Here is a 26,553-nt window from a genome sequence, read left to right on the forward strand (position 1 = left end):
GGATAACACTTCTCATCCAGTACTGCTAATCTTGTGTTAAGTGACCTCTGCTGAGAGGAAATGTTATTGCTTCCTTTAAAAGTTAAATATTGCACTGATATATGAATAAAAAGATTGCTGCATCATCCCAACCAGTTATAATGTTAATTGCCAATCCAGTTTTTATTTTTAGACCTGCGATTATCCTTGTAACTAATATATATGCCCAACGTCTTTTATCATTTGAAGTCTTTTAATACGGTCTTTGATAAAAGATCATCCGCTTCAGTGAGCATCCCTCAGCACTCCTCAGTGTAATGTTGACCATTATCCAGGGCGCATTATTTTAAGTTGTAAACTACAGAATTAGAATGTTTCTAGGAAACCCTATTTCAAATCCAGCACCATTTCCTGAAGTCATCACCAGTGTATACAAGAGGCACTCAACCAATAGAAAGAGCCCAAAACCGCCAGAGCCAGCCAGGGCCAGGACTGTCCGGAAGGAACTGAAAGAACATCGATGACCAGAGCACGTAGCTTTTACACTGGGCTCCCTGATAAACAAGGTGCCTGCTGTTGGAGAAATGAAGCCAACGCAGAAGAACTGCCAGGAAACTCACCTTAGGGGCTATTTTCTACAAACATGGCATCAGAAAGATGCACGAGCAGCACTCTAGAGCTCCTGTGCATGCATCTCTCTGCAGCTGGCCTCAGTGCAGCCCTCACCCTCCAAGAGTTCGCTCATGTCAACAGCTGCGGGCCTCACCTCTCAAGGGTGACTCCAAAGTCTCTGCAGCCAACCTTCAATCTCATATTCCCACCAGCATCTGTACATTAAGCACCATCACTCTCCTCAAACATAACCTGTTTAAACTGACCCGCCTACAAGCCATTCTCCCACAAACCCTGCTGATCTCCCCAATTTCTATTACTTCTAGATGCAGTATGTCACCTAAGCTTGCAGTCTCACAACGATTTTGACCCAGCCTTCATGTCCTATATTCAAACATTCACCAAATCCTTGCATCTTTTTTTCTTTACCAGGCTTTTCTTACCTATTTTCTTATATCCCTTAGACTATTACTCAGAATACTACAAAACTCACAGTAGGTTTAAAATAAATATCCACAAACTAGAACTTAGTAAATTCTTACAACAAAACTATAAATTGAGTGGTAAGGTTATTTCCATTTTACCAATAAGGAATCAGAGGCTCTCTGAAGCAAAACAACCTACCAACATCAGGCAGCCAGTAAAAAAGATGACTTGACCTCCGCGTCTTCTGATCCCAAATCCCCACGTTAGAAGTGATATTTCAGGAAGTCCAGTAATAAGTGTGCCAGGTAGCTTAGAGCTGGGAGGACAGTGCTGGTAGCTCAGAGGCTGATACAGGACTTGGGCACAAGGTAGAGTGGCATGGACATAAATTTTGATTTATTTATCTCCTACTATGTACACCAGGCATTGTTACAACACTTGGTTTTCTTTTTTTGATTTCTGTCACCTGATTAATTTCATTTGCTTCCCCTTCCTTTACCAGATAGGTATTATTTATTGCATTTTACACTTGGAAAGGCTCCCAGATTTTCTATAATTAAGATCACACATCTAGTAAGTAACGGAGGCAGGATTCAAACCCAGGTATGCCTGGCTCGACCTAGCAGAGTCCACATCACTCATCACTGCGCAAGAACACCTTTCGGTAAATAAAAAAACAAAATCCATTATAGCTGCTAGAAAAGCAGAAAGAAGCTAGGAAGAAAAAAAATGAGAACCTAAAACATAAAAGAAAAGGACTAAAGAGAGTACTAGAGCAAGAGAGACCCAATAATGAACCTATGGGACAGCAGAGCTTCCCACTTCTAATGATACTAGAAAAGTTGGTTACTCAGTGGTCAGCCAGGTCTCTAAAGATGATTTCACAAGATCAAATCTTTCCTCAGTCACCAGCTTAACTAATATCACATTATTTTAATTTCTTATTTTAATACTTGTACATTATATTAAAATACCTGCAGGTTTTAAATCGTAATGTCAAACAAATTTTTGAAATCACACTTCACAAATTTCTGTATTAATCCTATTTCATGTGACTTTTCCCTAGACAGAAAGACACTAAAGAAAGAGAAAAACTGAAGAAAGGGGATACTTTTAAGCGTCAGCATTCCATTTGAGAAGGGGAGAGGGAGAAAAGAGGACGGCAAAAAACCAAACTATCAAATTCTGAGTGGACCCAAGACTGGCTGGAGCAGGCTCCTCAGGCATACCAGCTGCACACAGATGTAATTCACCTCCTCAGAGGCACTCCATGGTCTGAGCGGTATCTGAAAGAAAAACTAGGCAGCTGAGACATAAAATATATCCATTACACTAAATAGGTGATTTTAAAAAGCAGTGTTACATATTTCAGAGAACCAAAAGAAAGCTCCTGCCATATTACTGTATTTGATATCTCTTTTTTCCTGTCTGTCCAAATCCAAGCTCATTAGAAACGGACAATATTCAGTTCTGTTATTGGTCACAGTGACATGTGTGCCTTTCAGTCCTCAGGTCAGAACTTACTGATCGGAGTTGCAATCATCAGATGACAAGCCAGCGAGGAAGAAGCACCCAGACACAAAGGAACCCATTGGAACATGTACAACTGTTAAGTCTCTAATTATCCTTTCTAATTTTGGAGCCATGTGACTGGACTTCACACAGCACTGCTGACCCTGTCCGCCTGAGTGCTAAGTAACGGACCGCAACGGGAGGAGACGCTCCTCTTTGCTCCTTCATTAAAATATTGTGTTACATTCACAGGGTGAGCTACTTCCGGACCAACATGCAGCTCCCTCGCCAATATTCAGTGTTCAGAGCACTTAGAGCACCTGAGAGAATTTAACTATTCCTACGCGGGTTTAGTACAGGGTCTTAAGAATTGTTTTCACCTTATAAAGAATGATTCATTTGATATCACAAAGGTATATCATCCTTTAAAAGACTAACAGTGAGTACATGTACTCTTTAAAAATGTCCTTTCCAACCTGATACTAGAATATTACAGATTTGAAATGTTTTTTCTTTGACTTAATTGGTGAGAGAGAGTATCGGGAAAGAATAACCCCCTCTGGCCGCCAACGTATGGCTAAATCCAAGAACGGAAGGTGTTGCTGAGAAAGAGAACTAAGCTTTGCTGAGACGACACAACATTGTCATCACCTTCCCCAAACATCTGCACCTGCCTTTAAAGAAGCAACACAAGAGAGAACAGTGTTACCCTGTGTTCAAAAGAAATTACCGTCAAATACTGCCACTGAAATCATCTTTAATGACAGAGTAAAGGCACATATTGAAGTAGAAAAAGATTTTAAAATATACCTAGGCAATGCCAAATATATTTTTGTTTTGAAACCAATAATAAATGGACTCTGGAGCCTGACTACCTGGGTTCAAAGCCTGGGTGTGCCACTTATCACCTGTGTGACTTTGAGCAAGTTAGTCAACTGTGCTGTGCCTCAGTTTCCTTATCTAGAAGATGGGATCATTAATAACTTCTTTCTCCTGGCTTCTTATGAGAATTACACACCATGTGTTTACTAAATAAAACCTACAGGATGCCTTTGATATAAAATTGTGCTTAGAGACAACCTAAGTAACTTCCTATTTTTTCTACTGGCTGAGAACTAACCTTTTATACATTAAAATCAATCAAGAGAGGTGGGCTTAATTTCTTGGCTCAGGTCTAGCTAAAATCAAAGAAGCATTATCGGGAAGACAGTTGTTTCATTAGTCATATAATCCCCTTTCCTTGGAGCCTTCTTCAGATTCCCTTTATAATATGGTCAGACCCCCCAGTCCTCTGCCAACGCAGCAGCGAGGCTGGTGAATAGAGACAAGATACTAGGCATGTGCACTTGCTTTATTTGGCACTTTCCTTATGTAAACGTCACAATATTTATTAATAAAATTGGAAAATATTTTTTCCCTTGAATCCTAACACTTTGACCCTCAGTGCTTGGATGAGGGAAGTCAACCAGGTTGATAACTGTGCAGTCAGCATTCTAGTCTGGATTTCCTTAACAGGCTCAATAGTCTACTTCCTTACCTCTGCAGAAGAATGTTTTAATGTAGAAGAAATGTTTAAAAGTCTGCTCACTGATTACTTAAAAAATTTATGGAAACATGTTCATTATCAATTTGGTAAATTTTTTCTCAAATTAAACATACACACCACCACCACCACCACCACCAAGTCCTACAATTACCAACTCAGACTCCTGGTTCTATAGACTTACGAATGAGAGAAATTAGATTTAGAAAAAGAATAAAGAGACCAGGCAGCCTAGAACAGTGAATGTATCTGGTCTAGGAGTCAGACAATTTGAATTCTGGTACAGGATCTCTCACCAGGTAAATCCATCCCACCAAACTGGGACTCAGATTCTTTACTATAAAAACAGGAAAGATTACGTAAGGCCCCTTCGAGTTGAAAAATGTGATAATTCTTCAACCTACAATGTGGTACTGCAACTTGAAAGCACCAATAAGGCAGAGAGGGTAAAGAAAAACATAACAGTTATTCCAGTTTCTTTAAAATTTCTTAGGATCATTGAGCCCACTCTATTTTTTTAACCCTGAATAGAGACCCCTATCATAAAACAAACCCTCCTCCACCTATAACCATATACTATCTTACACCAACTCAAAGAACACAAATAGATCCACCCAAGTCACCAGCACGGTTCAAGGAAGGGTAGAATGACCACTAGTCAGGAATCATGTGGAAGAGTGCAAGAGCTCGGAGAGAATATTGGTTGGAACAGCTCTAAGATGCTTCTCATTACTAGAAGCAGTACTAGAATTCCACCTAATTTTTTTTTAAAGTTTTAATTTAAATTCCAGTTAATTAGCATGCAGTGTAATATTAGTTTCAAGTGTACAATATAGCGATTCAACACCTCCATACGATACCCACTGCTCATCATAAGTGCATTCCCTAATCCCCATCTCACCCATCCATACAATACAAATAATATATATTTTTTGTTAAAAACCAGTTGATTAAATATCTGTTCTCTCTCTCTCTGTTTTTTTATTTGTTTGTTTTGGGGGAGGGGGGTTTTGTTTGGATTCTTCTTGTTGTCATTGCTGGTGACCCATGCCTTTTTTTAACGGGAAAAACAAGTACATTATATTCATATTTTTATTTGTATTTTCAAGACTCTAAACATTTATATTTAAGAGTGAGAAGAAAAACAATATTCAGAAAAATAATATTCAGAAGAAAAATAATATTCAGAAGAAATTTCAGATTCTTGAAATAACACAAGCTTATAATGTATCCCAATGACTTTCTGACATGGTGAGAAGATTTTTTTCTATAGTGAACTCTGTGGGCGTTCTCCAAATTATTACCCCTGTACGACAGGAACTGGCTCCTGCGTGCACACAGGTACAAACCCCCACACACGTCTACCTATACATACTGGCTTAAGCCAAAGTCTTGCCTTGCAGATGTAGAAATTGTTGATTTGTTTCTCTGATAAAATTGGTTTTAGACAAAAAAAACAGGGATAATCACTCCCTTAGATCATGCTAATGTTAATAGAGAAGAAGCATTCTTTTCTTCTATATCAAACTTGAAATGAGGAAAAGCAATTCTAGTGTAAATCATGCAAGCATTAGAATTACTATATATAAGAAAATTCAAGAAGACTCAACCACTGTATAGAATGGTAAAGCACCAACTCATTTCTTCTATCAATTATATTGTTAAATAAACTGTGTGCAACAGACAAAAGGATAGTCCTTCCTGCATTCCTGTGCATGGTATTAACACTTAGTGTTGGGGGGGGGTTGTTATGAAAATGCTGTTGCACTCCTTATTCCCCATCTCACCCATCCCTCCACCCACCTCCCCTCTGGTAACCATCAGATTGTTCTCTATAGTTAACAGTCTGTTTCTTGGTTTGTCTTACTACTGGCCAAGATCTCATGGCTTTACAATGCAGGTAAATGAAGCTTTGTCTTGACATGGCCTGAGTCTACTTCAGTATACTCCATGCTACCTAAATCTGAGATGCTAAAATACTGTAACCTACCTTGATATTCTTTCTTAACTATCTAACTCTGCCCTACTAATAATGACTGGCACCCACGCTGGCCCCAATGATGACTACTTCCTATTCTAAGTAAGCAGACCATACGTGTATTTGATAAACCTTTCACCTAATTCCTTCCTGATCTGACTTGCTGACGTTCACCTCTTCTTTTTGTTACTTACCCTTCTTGTAACTTCTACAACAAAGCCTCTCAGCCACAAAACCCCTCAGCTCCCCAACCTATTTTTTGGGCCTATAATTTAAACAACTTCAACTCACCCCAGAAAGTTGGACTGAAATTTTAATAAAATTATCTGCATGCCTATACTATTGCATTTTATCACAACTTCGTTATCAGAGGTGATGGTGAAACTAAAGGACAAAAGAGTAAAGCAAAAAGGTCCCCCCCTTTGAGGGGAGGACCACCCTCCTCAGAAACACCTTCCCCTCAAAGATCCCCTCCAGAGACACCCTCCGTCTCAGGGACACGGCCCCTCTAAGAGATACGGGAAGTCTCAATGTGGACTTAGCAGCCAAACCAATTCTGAGTCACAACAGCTTTACTCAAGCTCCTATTTTGTACCAGGCACTATGCTAGTTGCTTTAAATCTATATGAACTCTTTAATATAGCCACATAGCATACTGGATATTATTAACCCCATTTTGCCAATAAATAAAGTGGGTATCAGAGAAAATAAGTGGCTTGGCCAAGTATTTCAGACCAAGGTCTTCTGCTTTTGAGACTGGTGTTTTCTAATATATCCCACTAGTGATATATTAGAAATATATATCTAATTTCTAATATAGATATATTAGAAATATATCATTGTATCATTTTCTCTTTGGGAGAAGACAATCAACACCCATGGTCCACTTCACGTGGACGTGCATAGCTACAATGCTTTAACGTGCCAGTCTTGAATGTGCTCATCCAATGAAATCTAGAAAACGCTCAACATAAGATGGACTGATCACAAAGAGAGGTTCACTGAAAACCTGTAACGTGAATACTGACATAAAAAAAGCACTGACACTTTTTTATACAGCTTTAAAATAGTTTATCCCCATTTAACCTCCCCTCCATTTTTCCCAATACACACACACTGACATACTTTGACTCAGGAAAATTATATCAAAACTAAATTCACAAAATCATTTTAAGTTTAGTATTCCCTGCCCATTGATAAAGATGCTAAAGGACAGGTGAATGACCTGGGGATGATGAGCAAGAAGAAATAAAATGCTGGATAATCCATAAATAGGGAATCACCTAATGACAGATATGCCACATACAAACAATGTAGTTTGTCATCTTATCTCCCAGAAAGACTTAAATCCTAAAGTAGAGAGAGGAAATATTTATAGCCTTGACCAAGTATTGGTTCTATCAAGCATTCATATAATCAGATCCTTCCCCCACCACCTCAGGAACAGGAAGAATGCCTGACAGAACAGGACCTCGCAGAGCAAAGGCCTGCAAGAGACTCTGGTGACCATCTAACCCAACACCCTCAATTTGCAATGAAGGAACTTCTGGCCTAGTCAAACAACCCACTTCAAGTCATCCACCCATATCAGTGCCAAAACTAAAGTCAACACCTCTCAGTGTTCTTTTCACAGCACCACACCACTGCTACCAAAGCTGCACCAAGGGAGCCAACACCTACTCCTCACCCACAAATATTTGCTCCAGATCCAATTTACATATGGTAATCCAGGAAATATCACCAAATACAATAACACAGCTTGCCAATTTGACAAACTGCTAAGGTGTACTCTGCCTGCCCCAAGCACCTAAATTACTTTCTATTCCCATCATGCACTTATAGCCACAGAAACTGGCCAAATGCTGCTTAGATATATTCTACACTCAGATCTCCCAAAGAGAAAATGATACAAAAACCACCACATGACATTAATGAGAATAGAGCTAGTACCTTCCCCAGAAAGCAATCTCCGGTGTGCCTTTCATGTAGATGGAGTCACTGGTGTCATTCAGCCCGTTGGTGATCCCACCAGAATAGCCCATCACTATTCCACCATCTGCTGAGATGCTCAGGACGTCTGGCTGTCCCGCCACCGATGTCCTCTCCAGGAACTGACTGCCTTCTTTAATGCGCTGCTGTATCATTGGAGTGAGGGGCATTTCAAAGCTAAAGTAGCTATCAGGTTCTGAATATAATGTTTCCAAGGACTCAGCACTGTAGTATAGGGAAGTGTTGTCCAAAATGGTTTCGAACTGGGAGCTGTATACATCAGTGGAGTCCTCTGCATACCCAGGCCCAAGGATGTCGTCATCTCCTCCCCTAAAGTTCTCTTCTTGCTCAAGAATCCTGGAAAGGAAATACGAATAAAGAATTTCAAAATTAGGTTAATATTCTTTTTATTTTTCCCCTTCTACCATATAAAAAAGATAATATTCTTAAAGCTAACAAGTATATTCTTTGGGCTTACATTTTAATATGTTTGGAAAGGAAGGTATCACAGAAACTTACTCGGGTTGACAAGCCTCTTGGCATACATGTGATACACTACCCTCTAAATAATTTATATACTCTCAAATAGTTTCCCAGTATGTGACTATATCTGGTCTAATGAGTATTTGAATAAAATACTAAATTTTCATTTTAACCAACTAAACTCCAAATAATAATTCAAAGTATTAACAGCTACTGTCATTCTCAATTTTAACAGACACAGATAAATATATTGTGTAAACTTAACGGAGTAAAAATACACTAAACTTTCATCAGTCTATTAACACTTTCTGATTTAAACAAGACCAAAGGCCCTCAAGAGGATGAATACATTAGAATCCAAGGGCCGCCCCCTGCTGACAACAAGGCAGCACTGCAGAGATTTCAAGCCCAAAATCAGAGAGACTGTGAATGATCTTTATTAAAGTTTTCTTTAAAGGCAACAAACATGTTAATTTCAAGGCTAACCAAAAGAGTGAAAATCTATAAACAGCTTACAATTTAATATATATGGGTGGAGCACCAACTAATTAGTATGCAACATTTTGTTCAAATATTAAAAATGAACATTAGGATAACTAAATAAAAATTTTAAAACTCAGTAAAAGCAAGAGGTCAAGAGTTAGAAAACCCTGGAGCTGAGTGCTGGATGTCCCAATTACCAGCTATGTCACTTTAGAAAACTTTACTTAACCTCTGAGCCTCAGATTCCTATAAATAGGAATACAATAAATATAGAAAGAAAACTACCTCATAAGTATCCATATTCCTAGGTGTTATGAGGACTCCCTATCAACAATACAGTTGTCTCTGTTGTTTTTAAATTACAAAGGTCTACCATGTACCAAACAGTATTCTGGGTTTATATCTCTAAATAGCTTCTCACTGCTTATGGAATAAAATGGGAGTTCCGACGAGGAAGCCCCGGACACTGTGTTGAGTTCTCATCGCCAAGCAGAGGTTAACAGTTTCCTATAATGTGTACCAGGCATCACAGAGAGCAGGATGACTATGGGAGCTCACCTTTCCTTATCTCTCTCCAGTTCTGGTTTCTTCTCAGGATGTCCTTTGTTTTCCTTGAGGAAGACTTCATCCTCTCCACTGTCAATAAGAGGCAGAGGGGAAAACGTCCCTGAGCTAGTGCCTGGCTTCTCTGATGAAGCGCTCCAGGTTTCATCCCAAACATTCTCAGTTAAACCAACTGAATTATACACACCAGCAGATGAGATGATATGGCTTGGCAGTTTGGAAAACTCTCTGCTTTCAGGAGAGGTCGTCCTTTCCAATGGGATCTCAAAATCCACAGGGTGACGTGTCTCTCTTTTCTCCCCTCCTGTCCACAAGATTTCCACCCCTTGAAACTCCACGTGTTTGACCCGGCTGGGGCGTCCTGTGGAGCTACCTTGATCAGACCTTCTCTCCCTCAAAAAACCAACACTGCCCACAGACGTATGGGTCGCTGCTGGGCTCCCCAGGGAGGACCCTGGACAAGCTGGCTCCCGCACATGAAGAGCCCCCTTTGTACCATTATCGGTTATCTTGGAAAGCTCTGCCTGAGCTTCTCCAGTTAACAGTACAGTCAGACCCTTCTGGATGCTTAAATGAGAATTCTCCTCATTCGTAGCTTCAGCTGAAAGAGGTGTATCTGGTCCTTTTGCTTGGCCAGTAGGAAATAATTGGTTGGCTCTCTGTCTCTTTGTTTTATGAGGGGCAGTGTCCGGCTCCTTCTCCACCCGCGGAACTGAAAACCTAGAAATAGCATCTTTGTCCAGTACCTTTGTAGCCTGCAATGTTCCTGAAGCTATTCTGGCTTCTGTGGCTTTCAGAGTTGAAATCAAAGAGTCAATAGGTTGTAAACTTTGTTCCTTGAGGTGACTTTGAGAGAGGGACTCTCTGACATCTTTTGGTCCTTCTGTAACACTGTCAGGCCCAGAGTGGTGGCCATCAAGAAGCTGGACCCCCTGCTGCCCTTGTGGGCCGCCTGGCAGAGACTCTGCATCAAACCCAAGAGAAGTTCTTGGGCCTTCTCCACTTTCCTCCATGGTCCCATATTCTGGAAATTCATTTGTGACATTCGGTGGGAGTAAAGTGCTTCCTCCATGATCACCTGCGAACAGAACAAAATGGACACATAACTTGTTTTGAACAACAGGTTCCAGTGTGTATTAATAAATAACCACCACACGTGTCAGGTACTCAGTAATCCTTATTTGATTCTTTCACTGTCTCCTGCCCCTCAGCCACCCTGCAACACATTCTTCTCATAACTTTGCCAGTGGTCCTTTCCACTTAGCTTACATGAGGATAAAGGTTTTAGTACAGAAGGAGGCATCTAATGATACATACCATATTTCACCCTGCTTTTGATAAAGTCCCACACATGCAACCCTGTTGCTGCATATGCAAAAAGAGATTAAAATAAAATACGGATCATTTTCCATATACTATACTCATGAAGTAGTAACTAGAATATTTATATTGGGCATAAAAACAAATAGCCTTATGATCCAGCCAACAGCATTTGTACAGTGCAATCTCCGAAACAGATATGATCTATTTAAAGTCAATAAATACTTTTTCAGCTGGAAGCCTCCCCCCCCTTCAGTATCGGATTTCTATGGGGAAAAAAGGCTTTCAGAACATCCTTGGAGAATGAGAGTGAAGTCAAAATGGAATAGGATACTTAATGTGTTAAAAAAAATTTCGAGGATCCCAGCTGCATAAAATTTAAATGGTATGTTATGCAGAACCCCAATATATGAAGTAAAAACAATAATTAGTATATATTTACTGCAATGAACCAAATTTACAATATTTTCTTATTAAAATGGTAGTCAGTGAGAACAACGAAAACGTTCTGATGAAGAAAAATTTAAATTGGGAGTTTATAGATAACAGTTACAGTTCTATCAGCTCTGATAATCCAATTTCCTTCTGAATTTGGTTTTGGTTGCTTTGTATCAAGAAAATCCTCATCTACACTAGAAATGTAGTGTACCCACTTTGACAACTTTATGAAAGAGGACATTTGTTGTTGTGTTGTTATTTTTAAAGCACTGTGAACTTCTACCTACCTACTTAGTGAAATATTAGATAAATATCTGAATATATACACTAAAATGACATGAAAGACTTGATTCCAAGGCATGCACAAAATGAGGTTAATTTGGAATCAACATAATTAACATATGGTATCCCACAGTATGCAAAATACGATGAATAGTTATATATCTGAGAGTGTATACTAGCTAATATTCCATTTTTAAAATAATTTGAAATACATTTTTAAAATTAAATTTGAATAAGGTATGGATGGAATCCAACAAGCACTTCTCTGTGATGGCAGTACTTATAATACCTTCATAAAACAGTCCTATGAGAATTTGGCTTGCTGAAATCTGAAGAGAGAGCATGTCTTCAAATCCTGAATTTGAAACAAAGAGAATTAAAAACAATAAGATCCCTCTTACTAGGGTGGCATATTGACATTTTTTCCTCTTTGAAGATTCAGTGGTTTGTAATATGCTCACTAAATTATACCATTACCAGCATCTAATTCCAGAACATTTCACCACCTACCCAAAAAAACACATATCCATCAGCTGTCACTCCTCATTGCCCTGTCTCCTCAGCCCCTGGTAATGAGCAATCTACTTTCTGTCTCTAAAGATTTGTGTATTCTGGACAGGTCATAAAAATGGAATCATATAATATGTGGTATTTTGTGTCTGGCTTTTTTCACTTAGCACAATGCTTCCAAGGTTTATCCACACTGTGGCATGTATCAGAACTTTATTTCTTTTTATTGCCAAACAATATTTCACTGTATGGATATACCATAGTTTCTTTGTCCATTCATCAGTTGATGGACATTTGTGTTGTTTCTACTTTTTGGCTATTAGGAATAATAAACATTTGTGTACAAGTTTTTGTGTCTATATTTATTTTCAATTTTCTTGGATATACACCTATGAGTGCCATTTCTGGGTCTCATGGTTACTCTATGTTTAGTGTTTGAGACACTGCACCATTTTACACTCCTACCAGCAAAGTCTGAGAGTATCATTATTGCCCATCTTTATTTAATTCTAGCTGTCCTGGTGGGAATGAAATGTATCTCACTGTGGTTTTGATCTGCATTTCTCTAGTAACTGATATTGAGCATCTTGTCATATATAAATTGGTCATTTGTCCATTTTCTTTAGAGACATATCTGTTCAGACCCTTCACCCATTTTATAATTCAGTTACTTGTCTTTTTATTTTTGAGTTGTAAGAGTTCTATATATATCCTTGACAGGATTTCTTTATCAGATATATACTTTGCAAGTATTTTCTCCCATTCTGTGGGCTGTCTTTTCCCTTAGTTGATAGTGTCTTTTGAAGCACAAAGGCTTTTAATTTTGATAAAATCCAACTTATCTACTTTTTTGTTGTTGTTGCTTGTGCTTTTGGAGTTATATGCCCAAATGTTATATGTCCAAACAAATTATTGTCCAAGATCACAAAAATTTATTCCTATGTCTTCTCCCAAGAGTTTTACAGAGTCAGCTTTCACATTTAGATAGATCTCTGATCCATTCTGTGTTAATTTTTGTATATGGTGTGAGGCAGAGTTCCAACTTCATTTTTCATGTGGATATCCAGTTGTCCCAACACTTTCTGTTGAAAAAACTATTCCCACCCCCACTGAACTGTGTTGATACCCTTGTAGAAAATCAACTGACCAAGAGTAAAGGTTTACTTCTGGACTCTCAATTCTATTCCATTGAGCTAGAGGCCTATCTTGTAGCTGGTATTACACCATCTTGATTATAACTCTGTAGAAAGTAAAATCAGGAAGTGTGAGTCCTACTTTGTTCATCCTTTTCCAAGTTGTTTGACTACTCTGGGCCCCTTGCATTTCCTATATGAATTTTAGGATCAGCTTGTCAGACAGCTGAAATTGTGAGAGCCTTGGGTGAATCTGTAGAGTATCTTAACAATACTACTAGTACATCTTTTGATCTATGCCACAGGCTGTCTTTCCATTTATTTAATTTTCTTTAATTTCTCTTAGTAATTTTTTATAATTTTATAATGTACAAATTCTGCATTACTTTTGTTAAATTTATCCCTCTTAGTTTATTCTTTTTGATAGTGTTATAAGTAGAACTGTCATTTTAAAATTGCATTTTCAGATTATTCATTGATAGCATAGAGAAATACAACTGGTTACTGTACATTGAATTTATATCCTGCAACCTTGCTGAACTTAGAGGTTCTAATAGATTTTCTGTGGATTTCTCAGGTTTTCCTACATACAAAATCATGTCATCTATGAAAATAAATAGTTTCACTTTTTCTTTCTTATCTGGACACCTTTTATTTCTTTTTCTTGCCTAACTACCTGGGTAAACCCCTAGTACAACGTTGATTAGCAGTGTTAAGAGCAGGGGTACCTGGGTGGCTCAGTCAGTTAAGCAGCTGCCTTCAGCTCAGGTCATGATCTCAGGGTCCTGGGACTGAGCTCCAAATCAGACTCCCTACTCAGTAGGGAGTCTGCTTCTCCCTTTGCCCCTCCCCTCACCGCCCCTGCTCGTGCTGTCTCTCTCTCAAATAAATAAATAAAAATCTTAAAGGAAGAAGAAGCAGCAGCAGCAGCAGCAGCAGCAGCAGCAAGAAGCAAGAAGCAAGAAGCAAGAAGCAAGAAGCAGTAGTAGTGGTGGTGGTAAGAGCAGACAACCTTGTCTTGTTCCTAAACTTAGGAGAAAGCTTTCAGTCTCTTACCATTAAGTATAATGTTAGCTGTGGATTTTTCACAAATGCCTTCTATCAGGCTGAAGAAGATCCCTTCTATTCCTAGTTTGTTATGTGTTTTTATCATGAAATGGTGTCAAATTCTGTCAAATGCTTTTTCTCTGTTAACTGAGATGCTCATGTGCATTTCATATTTTTTTCTAGTAACATGGTATATTGCATTGATTGATTTTTATATAGTGAACCAACCTTGCATCCCTGAAATAAATCTCACTTGGTCAGAGTGTATAATCCTTTTATATGTTGCTAGATTCAGGTTTCTCATATTTTTGGTGAGCAATATTGGTCTGCAGTTGTCTTGTATTACCTTCGTCTGGCTTTGGTATTAGGGTAATGCTGGCTTCACAAAATGAATTGGGAAATATCCTATATGGGCATCTGTTTATATCCTTTTTACACTTTTTAAAAACATTTTTCACGGTTTATACTTTTTTTGAGCTCTTAACAGTTTTCTCTCCATTATCAGTTTCTTCACCACTTTAAAGCTATAAATTTATTGTTAATATGCAATGAAAGAAAAAAGTGAATAATCCAAAAAGACGTTTTCCTTTCTTTAACACAGTAAAAGGGCTTAAAATGCATACAGAAGTACTTAGTCCACGTAGGAAATATTTCCTTTAGATTTTAAATACTTTTCATTATTTCTCTAAGCTAGATACCTTTACAAAAATTTAAGGACAGAAGAATATAGAATTTCAAAGGTTGAAGAGATTTAAGAATTACTTCAGCCACCTAACATAGTTAGGTGAGAAACCAGGCTCAACTGAATGGTGTACTCTACCAACATGACACAACAAATAAAAAAATCAGCTTTTCTAGTCTACCTCTACTAGGCTTTACATTCCTCCCCACCCCTCCACGTTTATTGGTAGTAAGGTACCCTAACATGTGTGTCTTCAATCTTTTCCCTAAAATTTAAAAATCTTCTGAAATCGTTATCCAATGCGCACCCTCATTTTCCCTTTTGTTCCCAAACCAAAAATTATGTTGCTTTCAGTAGTTTCACACTGCCTACAGAATAAAGTCTGAAGTCCAAACTCCTTGATTTAGAAGTCAGGACCCATAAACCAGTCCCAATCTATCTTCCCCAAACTACTGTCTTTCTCTTGCTCAACTCTTTTCAAATATGTTATACTACTACTTCTCTAACTGAAGGAGGGGTACAGCACATGAATACCTTGAAAAGGTACTCTCAAATATATACTGGAAATAAAGTGAACTATATATACATGCCTTTGTCTCTGCTCAATCTCTTTTCCCCATAAGACGTAGTTTTTCTTCCCATCTCTAAATGACCAAATTGTTTTCATCCTTCAAGACCTAATTCTCTAATTAAGTCTTCCCTTAATCACTAGCCCTTGCAAGAAGTCACCTCTCCCCTTACAGATGTCAAGAGAATTTTAGCTGCACAGATAGTACAAAAACATGAAATAAGTGGACATGATCTTAGCTCGTATTTTAAAGCTACAGAAAGCTACAATTTTTTAACCTATCTGAAGTGCTTTAACAAAACTGCCCATAGTGACCATTGAAGCCGTACATATATTTAACATACTATAGGGAAATCCATTCAACAAAGGGAAGAAAAATTACACTTTATCATTCAGGAGTCCACTTTGCTCTAACAGTTTAAATTGCCATCTGTAAAACACCCACTAAAATAAACACTGGCACACGAGCCCAAAGACAAGTGACCATAAAGAAATCAAGAAAAGAGGCCTCAAAGGAATTAAATAATCTCTCCACCCTATTTTTAATACTTTTCATTAAAATGCAGCACATAAAGGAGATGGCAAATCGCTCCGTTGTGGGCAACAGCTTGTGATATCTTGACAAACTGGTCAAAGAAAGTGAGACGAAAGGGGGAAGGACAAAACCAAAACTCTGCGTGACAAATAGCTTGCTTTACCATTCCAGTCAGTTCTCCTGTTCTAAGTTTACTGTTCTAATAAGTATGAGTCTAATAAGTTTTGTTTACTTTTTAACTAAATAAGGACTAGCATAGACCAAGAGAAATCAATGTTCTGAGAGGCAAACTGACTTGACCACGGTAAATGGAACAATGTTCAACCATGTATTATGCGAGAATTACAAGTCAGGACTAGATTCCTAGTCTTTTGTTCTCAGGAGTAAATTCCTGGGAAAAACTAAGGCCTCTGAGTTGTCAGACCTTTATTTCTGACAGCAATAATATTACCAGACACAATGAAGAATGAAAAATCTTCCAGTTGTAGCTTCTGAGTAAAAATAGCCCTAAATATCACATGGCTCTTGGTTAAAGCGCTCATCACAGGACGCAGCACAGCATCAAATCTTTCCTTTCAAATAAGGCATTTCTTTGTTAGAATGCAAGAGTAGTTTATTTTTGCTGCTTACATTTCAGGTCACCACTTAAACTGTATTTAACAACAAACAAAACTTCTTAAGATATTAATCCTGACCTTTTTATTTAGAATTTCTGACTTGTTCCTTATTTTTAAAAATTGGGACTATTTATTAGGGTGATTTTTTTTTTAAAGACCGAATTCTTCTTTTACTGTAAGATTTTTTTTCTGCTCCCTTTTGAAACAGGACCATTAGATACTTCTCATTAAATGCCTATCATTTCCAAAATTCCTTCAAATTCAACAAACTTTTATTAATTACCTGCTGTGTACTAAACACAGGGGATTCAAAAGTGAATATTGCCAAAGCATGAAAAGTCTGTTTAGCATGTTAGAAAAGTTTATTCTGGTAGCGTCTGAAGGGATATACAGGGGAGAAATGAGCCTAAACAGACTTAGGAGTAACAAGACAGGCCACTGGCAATAGCACGGGGTGAGCCTGGGCAAAGGCAGAAGGGACAGAACAAAGATGCAAGGCTCCTGCGTCTCCCACTCCAGCCAGTATCCACATCCAGTATCACCTCATGCCCTCTGCCCTGCCCCCTCTAACTTGAACACGCCCCCACAAAGCTGCTGCCCAGCCCGTGCCAGCTGCCGTGGGCTCTTACATCTTGTTAAAGCTTTTCCTTCACCTTTGTCAGTCTCCATCTATTACTAATGTAAGAATCCAAGTGAATATTGAAATAGCTATTTCTCTTCCAGAAAGTCTTACTGAATTAGTCTTGCCCAAATTTGGTTTCATATCTGTGACAAAGGGATTTGCAAGGTATAAAAAAAGAACTTTAGCACTTACCTAAATATAAACCACACACTAGTAGAATCTGAATTAATAAGAGTTCATAGCTCTCCTGCATTTATTTTTCCCCTTAAAGGAATGAAAATGTAGTGTCAAGTGTGTAGGAAGGAGAGGAGGGGAGAGAGAAGAGCTTTTCATATACTTTGGGGGTATCTATTTATATTCCTTTACGAATCATCTTTTTCTAATAGGAATCTTATCTGCCACTTTGTATATTTGGTCAGATCCCTAACAAATTTTTTCCTGTTGTTTAGTAAAGATGCTTTTCCTGTGATGAACTAAACCCAGTAATTTTTTTAATGTTTTTTTAACTTACTATATTGAGAAAGAAATGGGATACTTTTGACTGTTAACAAGATCAATTTCAAGAGTGCGTTGGGTTGTATATTAAATAGCCATCCACTTCTGGGAAACAGGGACAGGACTGAAATAAAACAAAACGGAATAGAAAAACAAAAAAACAAAAAACCTTCTACATAAAACTAAAAAGCTTTTTGTTTGGCTAAGGAAACCATCCATAAAATGAAAAGGCACCCTACTGATTGGGAGAAAATACTTGAAAATCATATATCTGATAACAGTTAATATCCAAAATATATAAAGAACTCATATAACTCAATAGCAGAAAAAAATCTAATTTAAAAACAGGGAGAAGTTCTGAAAAGACATTTTTTTTCAAATAAGACATACAGATATACATACAGGTAAATGAAAAGATGTTCAACATCATTCATCATCAGGGAAATGCAAATCAAAACCGCAATATCACTGCATACCTCTTAGAATGGCCAGTATCAAAAACACAAGAACAACAAGTGTTAGGATGTGGAAGAAAGGGAACCCTTGTGCACTGTTGGTGGGAATGTAAATCGGTGCAGCCACTATGGAAAACAGTATGGTGGCACCTCAAAAAATTAAAAATAGTACTATCATATGATCTAGCAATTCCACTTCTGGGAATTTATCCAAAGAAAATGAAAACACACTAATTTGAAAAGACAGGCACCCCCATGTTCACTGCAGCATTATTTACAATAGCCAAGACACGCAAATAGCCCAAGTGTACGTCAACGGATGAATGAATAAAGAAAATCACGCACGTGCTCACCCATATACACACACACACTGAAATATTATTCAGTCATAAAAAAAGAAGGAAATCCTGCCATCTGCAGTAACATGGATAGAACCTGAGGGCATTATGCTAAGTGAAATAAGTCAGACAGATCAAGACAAATACTATATGATCTCATTTATAGGTGGAAATCTAAAAACGACGACAACAACATCCAAGCTCACAGAGAACTAATTGGTGGTTACCAGAGGCAGGGGGTGGGGGTTAGGTGAAGCGGGTGAAGGGGATCAATAGGCACCAACTTCCAGTTACAAAATAAATAAGTCATGGAGATGTAATGCGCTTATACTGACTATAATTAACGATGCCGTATCACATATTTCAAAGTTGCTGAGAGAGTAGATCTTAAAAGCCCTCATCACAAGAAAAAAATTATAACTATATATGGTGATGAATGTTAACTAGACTTTTCATGGCGAATATTTTGCAATATATACAAATATCAAATCGTTATGCACTTGAAACTAATATAATGTTATATGTCAATTATACCTCCATTTAAAAAACCTGTTTTTCTTCAAATCATGAGGAAATGAGCCTGCTCCATAAGATGGGCGTCAGAAAGAGTGTGGCCTTCTAAGAATGATCCTATCTGAGGACCAGTAAATGAAATGGATTTCCTTCCATTCTGGCTAGCAAACTCCTTGAAAGAAAATGGTCGAAGGAAAAAAGTAGAACTATTTGGCAAGTCTACTGCAGACTAGGACACAGGAAGCTGAAATGAGAAGCAAGTAAAAAGGTTTATCATGAGGGATTCTGAGCAACAGGATGTCGGTTTCCCAAGAGAACATTACTGTCATGTCTATGCCTAGAGCCCCAGAAGAACCATTAATTATGAATTCTACACATACATATTCCCTAGAAATTGGACCTAGTCATTTTTAGAAAGAGGTTTTTGCTTTTGTTTTGTACTGGTTTTGTTTTGTTGCCATGAGAATATAAACTGCAAAAGGCTGGAACTTTGCTTTCTTTATCATTCTATCCCCAGAGCCCAGAACAATAGTACCTAGCAAAATGGATATATTTGTTGGATCAGTGAATAAATGAAGAATGTCCTATAACCATCAGGATACCATTTAAGAGAACTTCAAAACAGAAACAAAAAGAAACCTACCAAAACACAAACAAAATACTACATGTCATTGCCATCAGCCTTCTGTCCCCTAGTCCCAAGTATAGGCTTGAAAAGGCTGCTGGAAACATGGGGGTCCTTCCTAACATCAAGCTAGCTAATTCTTCCAATTGCTCAGCTAACATTTACTGTGAGCCAAGGATGTGCTGAACACTGGAAAACAAAGCAACAAACACGACCAACACGGCTCTTGCTGTCAGAGAGTTTACAATCCAGTAACTCCCATTTGTATGCACTTGTCTCCTGCAAAGTTCAGGAAGTGGTAAAAATTAAGAGGAGACAATCTTGTCCACAGTTCCAGATTTCAACATGACCCTACAGGGGCTATTACAGTTAAGAATAAATTTCTCAACTGATTAACTTACTCTAAATGCTATGCTGTCCAATATGTTACGCATAGCCACATATGGCTACTTAAATTTAAATTAATTAAAATAAAATAAAATTGAAAATCCAGTGCTCAATACCATATGTAGTTAGTGGCTACCATATTGCACCACACAGATATAGAACATTTTTCTGTGATTCCAGAAAACTCTATTTGAAAGTACTGTCCTAGAATCCTCCTACTCAGAGTGTGGCCTTGGGACAGTAGCACAAATACCACTGAGGGGTTTGTAAAAAATGCAGACTCTGGCGCCAGCCTAGACCTTCCTAATCAGAATCTGTATTTCTAAAAAGAAACCCAGGTTATTTGTATACACATTAAAGTATGAGAAGCACTTCTCCATAGAACTACAATAATATCTACTACAATATCTAGAAGCTCTGACTACATTTAAATGGCTACTTTTTTATTCTAAAAGATAATGCCTAGAGTTCCAACCTCCTAACTGAAAGGATTTGTTTCTATTTGCTGTCTATTTGAATAGACAACAACTAAAGAAGCATACAGTCTCTCATTCCTACAAAAGAAGGGCTTGCTCATTCTCGTCTGGGTTTGCCCTCCAATTATCCTGGAATCCTTCAGAGAGGAAGAGAATCGCCTCTACTGTGATTTAATCTCTTCTTTATTTTACGTCGCATAGTAAATTTCTCTCATAATGAATGGTCAATGACTCAACTCTACTTATGAAAAAAAAACCCCATAGAATCCTAAAATAATGCAAATGTAAACTTGAGCACTGTAAACATCTGTACACACCCTTAAAGAAATAACACGAGAGCTTAAAGGAAAAAGAGCTGACGGAAAGGTAAGCTTTTTCAATTTAACAGATTTTCATTTCTTTATAAATCGCAGCTAACTTAGCCACTAAAAATCTACTTTGTCTCCTGTCCATGTACTTTGTTCATAAATCCAATAATGTTGGGGCGCCTGGGTGGCTCCGTCGGTAAACCGTCTGCCTTTGGCTCAGGCCATGATCCTGGGGGTCCTGGGGTTGAGCCCAGCATTGGGCTCCCTGCTCAGAGGGGAGTCTGATTCTGCTTCTCCCTCTGCTTGTTTTCTCTCTCTCTCTCTCTCAAATAAATAAACAAAATCTTTTTCAAAAATGCAAAAAATAAAAATAAAATAAATAAAATTAAAAAATAAAAATAAAATGCAATAATGTCACTGGTACTCTGTTCCTTAATGAATATCAGTTAGCAAACACCTTAAGACTTACATCATGAGTTAGTGTGATAAAAGAACTATAAATTCCTAAATTATTTTAACACTGGAAATTTTACAGAAATAATCTTAAAGTCCCCCTGACTTGTCAAACAGGAATTCAGTCCCACAGACAGGAGGGTGACCACTTTGTCCCCTTTAGTCTGAAATTTCATAAATCAATGAAAAAAACTGGAAGACAAAGGTCCAGTTCACAAAGCAAATATGAAAAGCCTTGCAGAGCTAAAAAACCTCAAATACATTTCACCCATAAGTAACTATAATCCTTAACTGTGAATAACATTGATCAATGTTTTTAAGTCTAATAATCAATAAACCCCTCCAGTAATAGTGATGCATGTACATGCTGTTCAGATTTGCAACGCAATAGAAAAAGTTACCTTTAAAAAAATAATCTCATCTGTTTTAACTTAACAATAGAAAATATATTTAGTATGATAAGAATAACAGAAAATGAGTATGAGTAATGAGAATTTACTAAATGAGTAATCAAAGTACACTGTATTTTGGTACACACCCTTCACCCTAATAAAACTCACAGAGAATGCTGGCTACTGTTTGGTCACTAATAAGTCTAAAAACACACGTATTTCAGGTATTTTTTTATATGCTGCAAAAACCAGGAAAAGGCCTGCCAAATTACTACACAAGCTATTAGCACGTGCATACAAATAGAGACTATTGCATTAATTGAACACTCTTTTCCTGAGTGATTAATAGTTACAGCTGTGCTTACCATGAGCGATATTTCACATACTAATGATTCAGAATCCATTTTTTCCCATTCAGTTCTAATCCCTGGGGAAATGATACTAGCTTACCACCCCAGTCAATTTCAGAGGGCGCTCTGCAAGCTAAGGCGTGGCACTGCATGCAGCATACAGAAGGTAAAATGAGTGAGATAAGGAACAGCCCACTAATTTTAAATGAAAGTCTCTGCAAGTGTGCAGAACACTGTTCTTGGCATGCAGAAGAAATACTAAGCTGTAAGATTCAAATTTAAAATCATTTTTGAAGCTGGTTTCCTTTTGCCAAACAATAAGTTCCTCCACTGTCATCCACTTCTCATAACTTCTGTTTCTTCTTTTATCCACACCTTATGCTTCTCCCTTCAGCCTTACTCTCATTAGAGTTGCTCCTCTGATTTCAGCCACTCTATCCATTTTCTACTACTTCTTCCTGTTTAGGAATTCACACTTATAAAAATCCAATTTTATTTTTTAATTTTCTTCCAGCTTTGTTGAGCTATAATTGACATACAACATTGTGTAAGTTTAAGGTGTATGTGTTAATTGGATACTTGTAGACTGCACAATGATTACCACCATAGTTTAAGCTAACATCTCCATCATGTCACATAATTGCCATCTCTTTTTTGTGTTGAAAACATTTTCGATCTACTCTCTTTAGCAGCTTCAAAGTGTATAATATAATATTATTTACTACAGTCACTATGCTGCACATTAGATCCCCAGAACGCACTCATAACTGGAACTTTGTACCCTTTGATCAACATCTCCCCGTTTCCTCCACCCCCCAGCACCTCATAACTATCACTCTATTCTCTGAAAAACCCGATTTTAACAATTCTCTGCCCCTTACTTTATTTTGAAAAGCACAAAAAGTTTAAAGTTTTAAATAATTCCACAATTTTGTTTACAGCAGGCTCTCCTCTGCTAAAGTTAATATGAATGTGTTAGTATTAATATAAATTCTTATATAAAATATTTAATGAAATATTTTAATATTTAAGAAGCTGAAATTGATGTTTAAAAATACAAGTCGTCTTCTTTTTTCCTTTATCATGAATGCCAAGCAGCTGGAGTTCCTAGCAGTGATGATCGGCTACAGCTGTGGACCTCTCTACACTGCTGTGTGTCGGGCAGATGTTAGGTGCAGTGGTAAACAACCTCGCTCAGCCTCCAGTCTGTACTAAGCCTCAGCTGATTCATATTTGCATTCAGTGATTTTCATAATCAAAAAGAGACCCACAGTCTTGCTAAGGATTCAGCTGCAAACTAACATGAGCAATAATTCCAAGTATATCTGAAATGCAAATTTTACAGAAAGTCAAGTACACTGGTGAGAGAAAAATAAATCTTGTATTACTCTAAAAGTGACTCTTCCAATAGATGCAAAAAACACACCTCCATGTATAAACTGAGGAGTTAAAATACCGATTATAAATCTCCAGTGGATACTATCTCAGCCTTAACTACAGTGTTCACAGAACATTTTTGGTGCTACCCTGTGGCCAACGTTGGTTCTCTCCTAGGCTACTCAGAGCCATACTTTAGGCATGCAGATGGAAAAGGGTTTGAGCTCTTTAAGAGAAACTCCTCCCCTGTTCCCATCCAGCGCCACAATGTCTTTCTAAAACTACAGGGGTAGCCCGTTTTCCTCCTGCTTTCTCTATAATGCATCACAAACAGAGAGTAGAGAAATAGATCGAGAGAACTATATTCTCAGGAAAGCTGGTTGAACAAAAACAGCAACAACAAAAAACAATGAAAAGAAATAAAATCACAGGTAAGAATATTGCTTTCTATTTAAAAATAAAAATTTTGGAAAATCCAATATCAGATGCTAAAATAAATGTTCCAGGTTAAAGCCAGGTAAGGTACTGGGCAAAAGCATTCAGAGGGTAGGTGGCATCTTTCTGATGACTGGGGAATTAAAAAAATATTGGCGTGGGCATCCCTAAATAATGCAGTATGCTTTTCCCTATGTCAGGATTCAGCACAACCTGGTCTAGCCCCAGGAGTCTCCTAATGGGACAGTCAAAATACAAGACTAGTAAGCAAAAGCAGTCAATAATACAGATGGATCATTTCACAGCAGCATTTTACAAGAGATAGATATATAAAAATATATTTGCCTGCATAGACCTACAAATAGAGGTTACTCACAGAGATTACTGTAGCTCCAGCAGTTACCCATTGATCATAGAAAATGCCCAGTTCATCAGCTTAATGCTTGAGAAAAGTTAGCTAGAAAAAAAGCCAGCTAATTCAAAATCTGCTGTCCTAGTCAACTGGAAGCAAATTAGTTTCAAATTTCCTGGCAGCCCCTTTTGCCCTGCACTGCACACGGTGATGTCAATGGAAGCACTTTGAGCACTAGAAGCCCTAGCTGAGAGGAGCTGCCGCCTCAGTCCCTCTCTCACAAAGGCTAAGCCGCCTGTTCCCTCGCTCACTTGCTCGCCCTCTTTCTGCCTGTCTCTCTCTACCTTGGTAGCTTACCGAAAACAACCACCGTACAGCTTTTCTATATTTGTGAAAACTACTTCCAAGGAGATAATTGAGATGACGGGAGTTAGCTTTAATGTAACCATTTCCCCAGTGCGGCAGCAGAAACCCCAGCAAAGGCTCCGAGAGGATTGTACCATCCTCAGTGACATCAGAGGTGGGGCTGTCATCTCAGTATTATGCAGCATTTTCTCTGATGAGAGAATGACATATGTGAAAGGAAATGCATGGGGTCCCTTTAAAAGGGTTTAATTCCTGTGTTATTTGAACAGAAAAGGCAAAAGCAAATACAATGTTGAAAAACGCTGTAGGAAGATATAAATCCTGCTTCACCAGTCCTTATCTCACTGCTAAATGACACTGCCATCTCAAGTCATTTTACTGATGATCACATTATCATTTCTGTGATTAAATTAATATTTAATGGGTAATTGATATTACTTGGGAAATGTGACATAAAAAATTCAAAGACATTAACATCTAGCTTTTAAATATGATGGCATAAACTTTTACATCACTAATAGTACCTTGGACGTATGCGATACCTTTCAACACGATCTCAATTAAAATACTAAATGTAAAAACTAATAGTTTTGTAGATAAGAAAAGTGAGGTGAAAAATAGCACAAGATGACTAGCATAATATAATACTGGTCCTTAGTCTTGGTAATGGAGGTTAATACAAACATTAAAAAGAACTCATCTTCTATAACCTTAATATTCCAAACAGTATAAAAAGCAGAGGTCAACAATACAAAGCAACTGATGGTTATTTTCATTCATTCCATGTACATTTACTGAGAGGTTACTAGGTTCTAAAAAATGTGAGAAGCCTACTTTGGAGTGTACATTTCTGCTAAATAATAAAATCAGAATAGAAAATACATTTATAATGCTGACTAGGTGCCAGGCACTGCACTAGGCAGGTTTACTGTATTAACTCCTCTATTCCTACCAGCAGCCCTTGGGATAGCTACTACTATAGTTAACCCATTTTACAAATACGACTACTGAAACACAAACAGGTATGTAATTTGTCTGATATCACGTGGTGAAAACTGGCACAGGCAGGATTCACACACAGACACTAAGGCTACAAATTCCACCCGCTTGACCACTAAGCTACATTGCCTCCTGACAGCTTCCTTGTCAAGTGAAAGAATTCTAAAGGAAGAACATAATTTTCAAGATTTAGAAGCACAGCAAGCCAAAAATAGCCACCTCTCCAGAAGACTGGCCCGATGTAAGAGAATAAATGTAGAGAGTGCACCAAGAGACAGCACACAGAAACACTGGAAATAATGCCCAGGAGTAGTTCGGTGCTGAGCGCTCGAGTCACCTGGAGACAATGGCTTAAAATCTTCCAGCTTTAGTTTCCTTATTTCTGAGCTGCAGATTTTTAAATTAGAGATCCGTATTAAAATGTGGTTAAAGCACATGATCCAGACTTGAAATCTGGGCTCCATTATTTTCCAATTATGTCAATTTAGGCAAATTATTTAACCTCTGAGAGGCTCAACTTCCTCCTCCAAAGAAATGAGGAAAACAATGGGGTTATTCTGAGGATTAACGAACTATGCATATAAATATATAAAGCACTCAGAGTAGCAACAAGTATATAACAAAAGCTCAAGGTTAATTATTATTGTTTTCCACAATCATCATTACTTTTAGAATTAATATCACATTTCTTTCCCCTAAAAGTGCCAACTTTTCAAAAACCTCTCCAAGAAGAGCTGCTATTTTTCCAGAGTTGATTTTGGAGAAGCAAAGGACAACCTCTGCTGGCTTCAAATGAGCATTAACCAATCAACGAATCACCGATTTCCTATGAGATGGAAGATGGATGTTATTAGGCATGCCTTTCAAAAAAAGCTCCTTATATGGGGAAGAAACAGGAGCATTTACCTT

At 37.8% G+C, this 26,553-nt stretch overlaps 1 protein-coding gene across 5 annotated transcripts in view; it reads right to left on the bottom strand.

Annotated features, from left to right (window-relative positions):
- PSD3 (pleckstrin and Sec7 domain containing 3) overlaps positions 1–26,553 on the bottom strand; it is a 701,003-nt gene that overhangs the window by 407,165 nt on the left and 267,285 nt on the right. For all 5 annotated transcript variants that reach the window (XM_087856333.1, XM_087856334.1, XM_045779175.2 and 2 more), the window contains 2 exons: positions 9,564–10,647; positions 8,001–8,396 (listed from right to left, as the gene is read on the bottom strand). In XM_087856333.1, the coding sequence (XP_087712459.1) occupies positions 8,001–8,396; positions 9,564–10,647 (1,480 nt within the window). The remainder of the gene's footprint in view (positions 1–8,000; positions 8,397–9,563; positions 10,648–26,553) is intronic.

This window comes from Ursus americanus, chromosome 27 (assembly GCF_024610735.1).
Source record: "Ursus americanus isolate L20-20 chromosome 27, mUrsAme1.1.p, whole genome shotgun sequence".
In the NCBI taxonomy this organism is placed as follows: Eukaryota; Metazoa; Chordata; class Mammalia; order Carnivora; family Ursidae; genus Ursus; species Ursus americanus.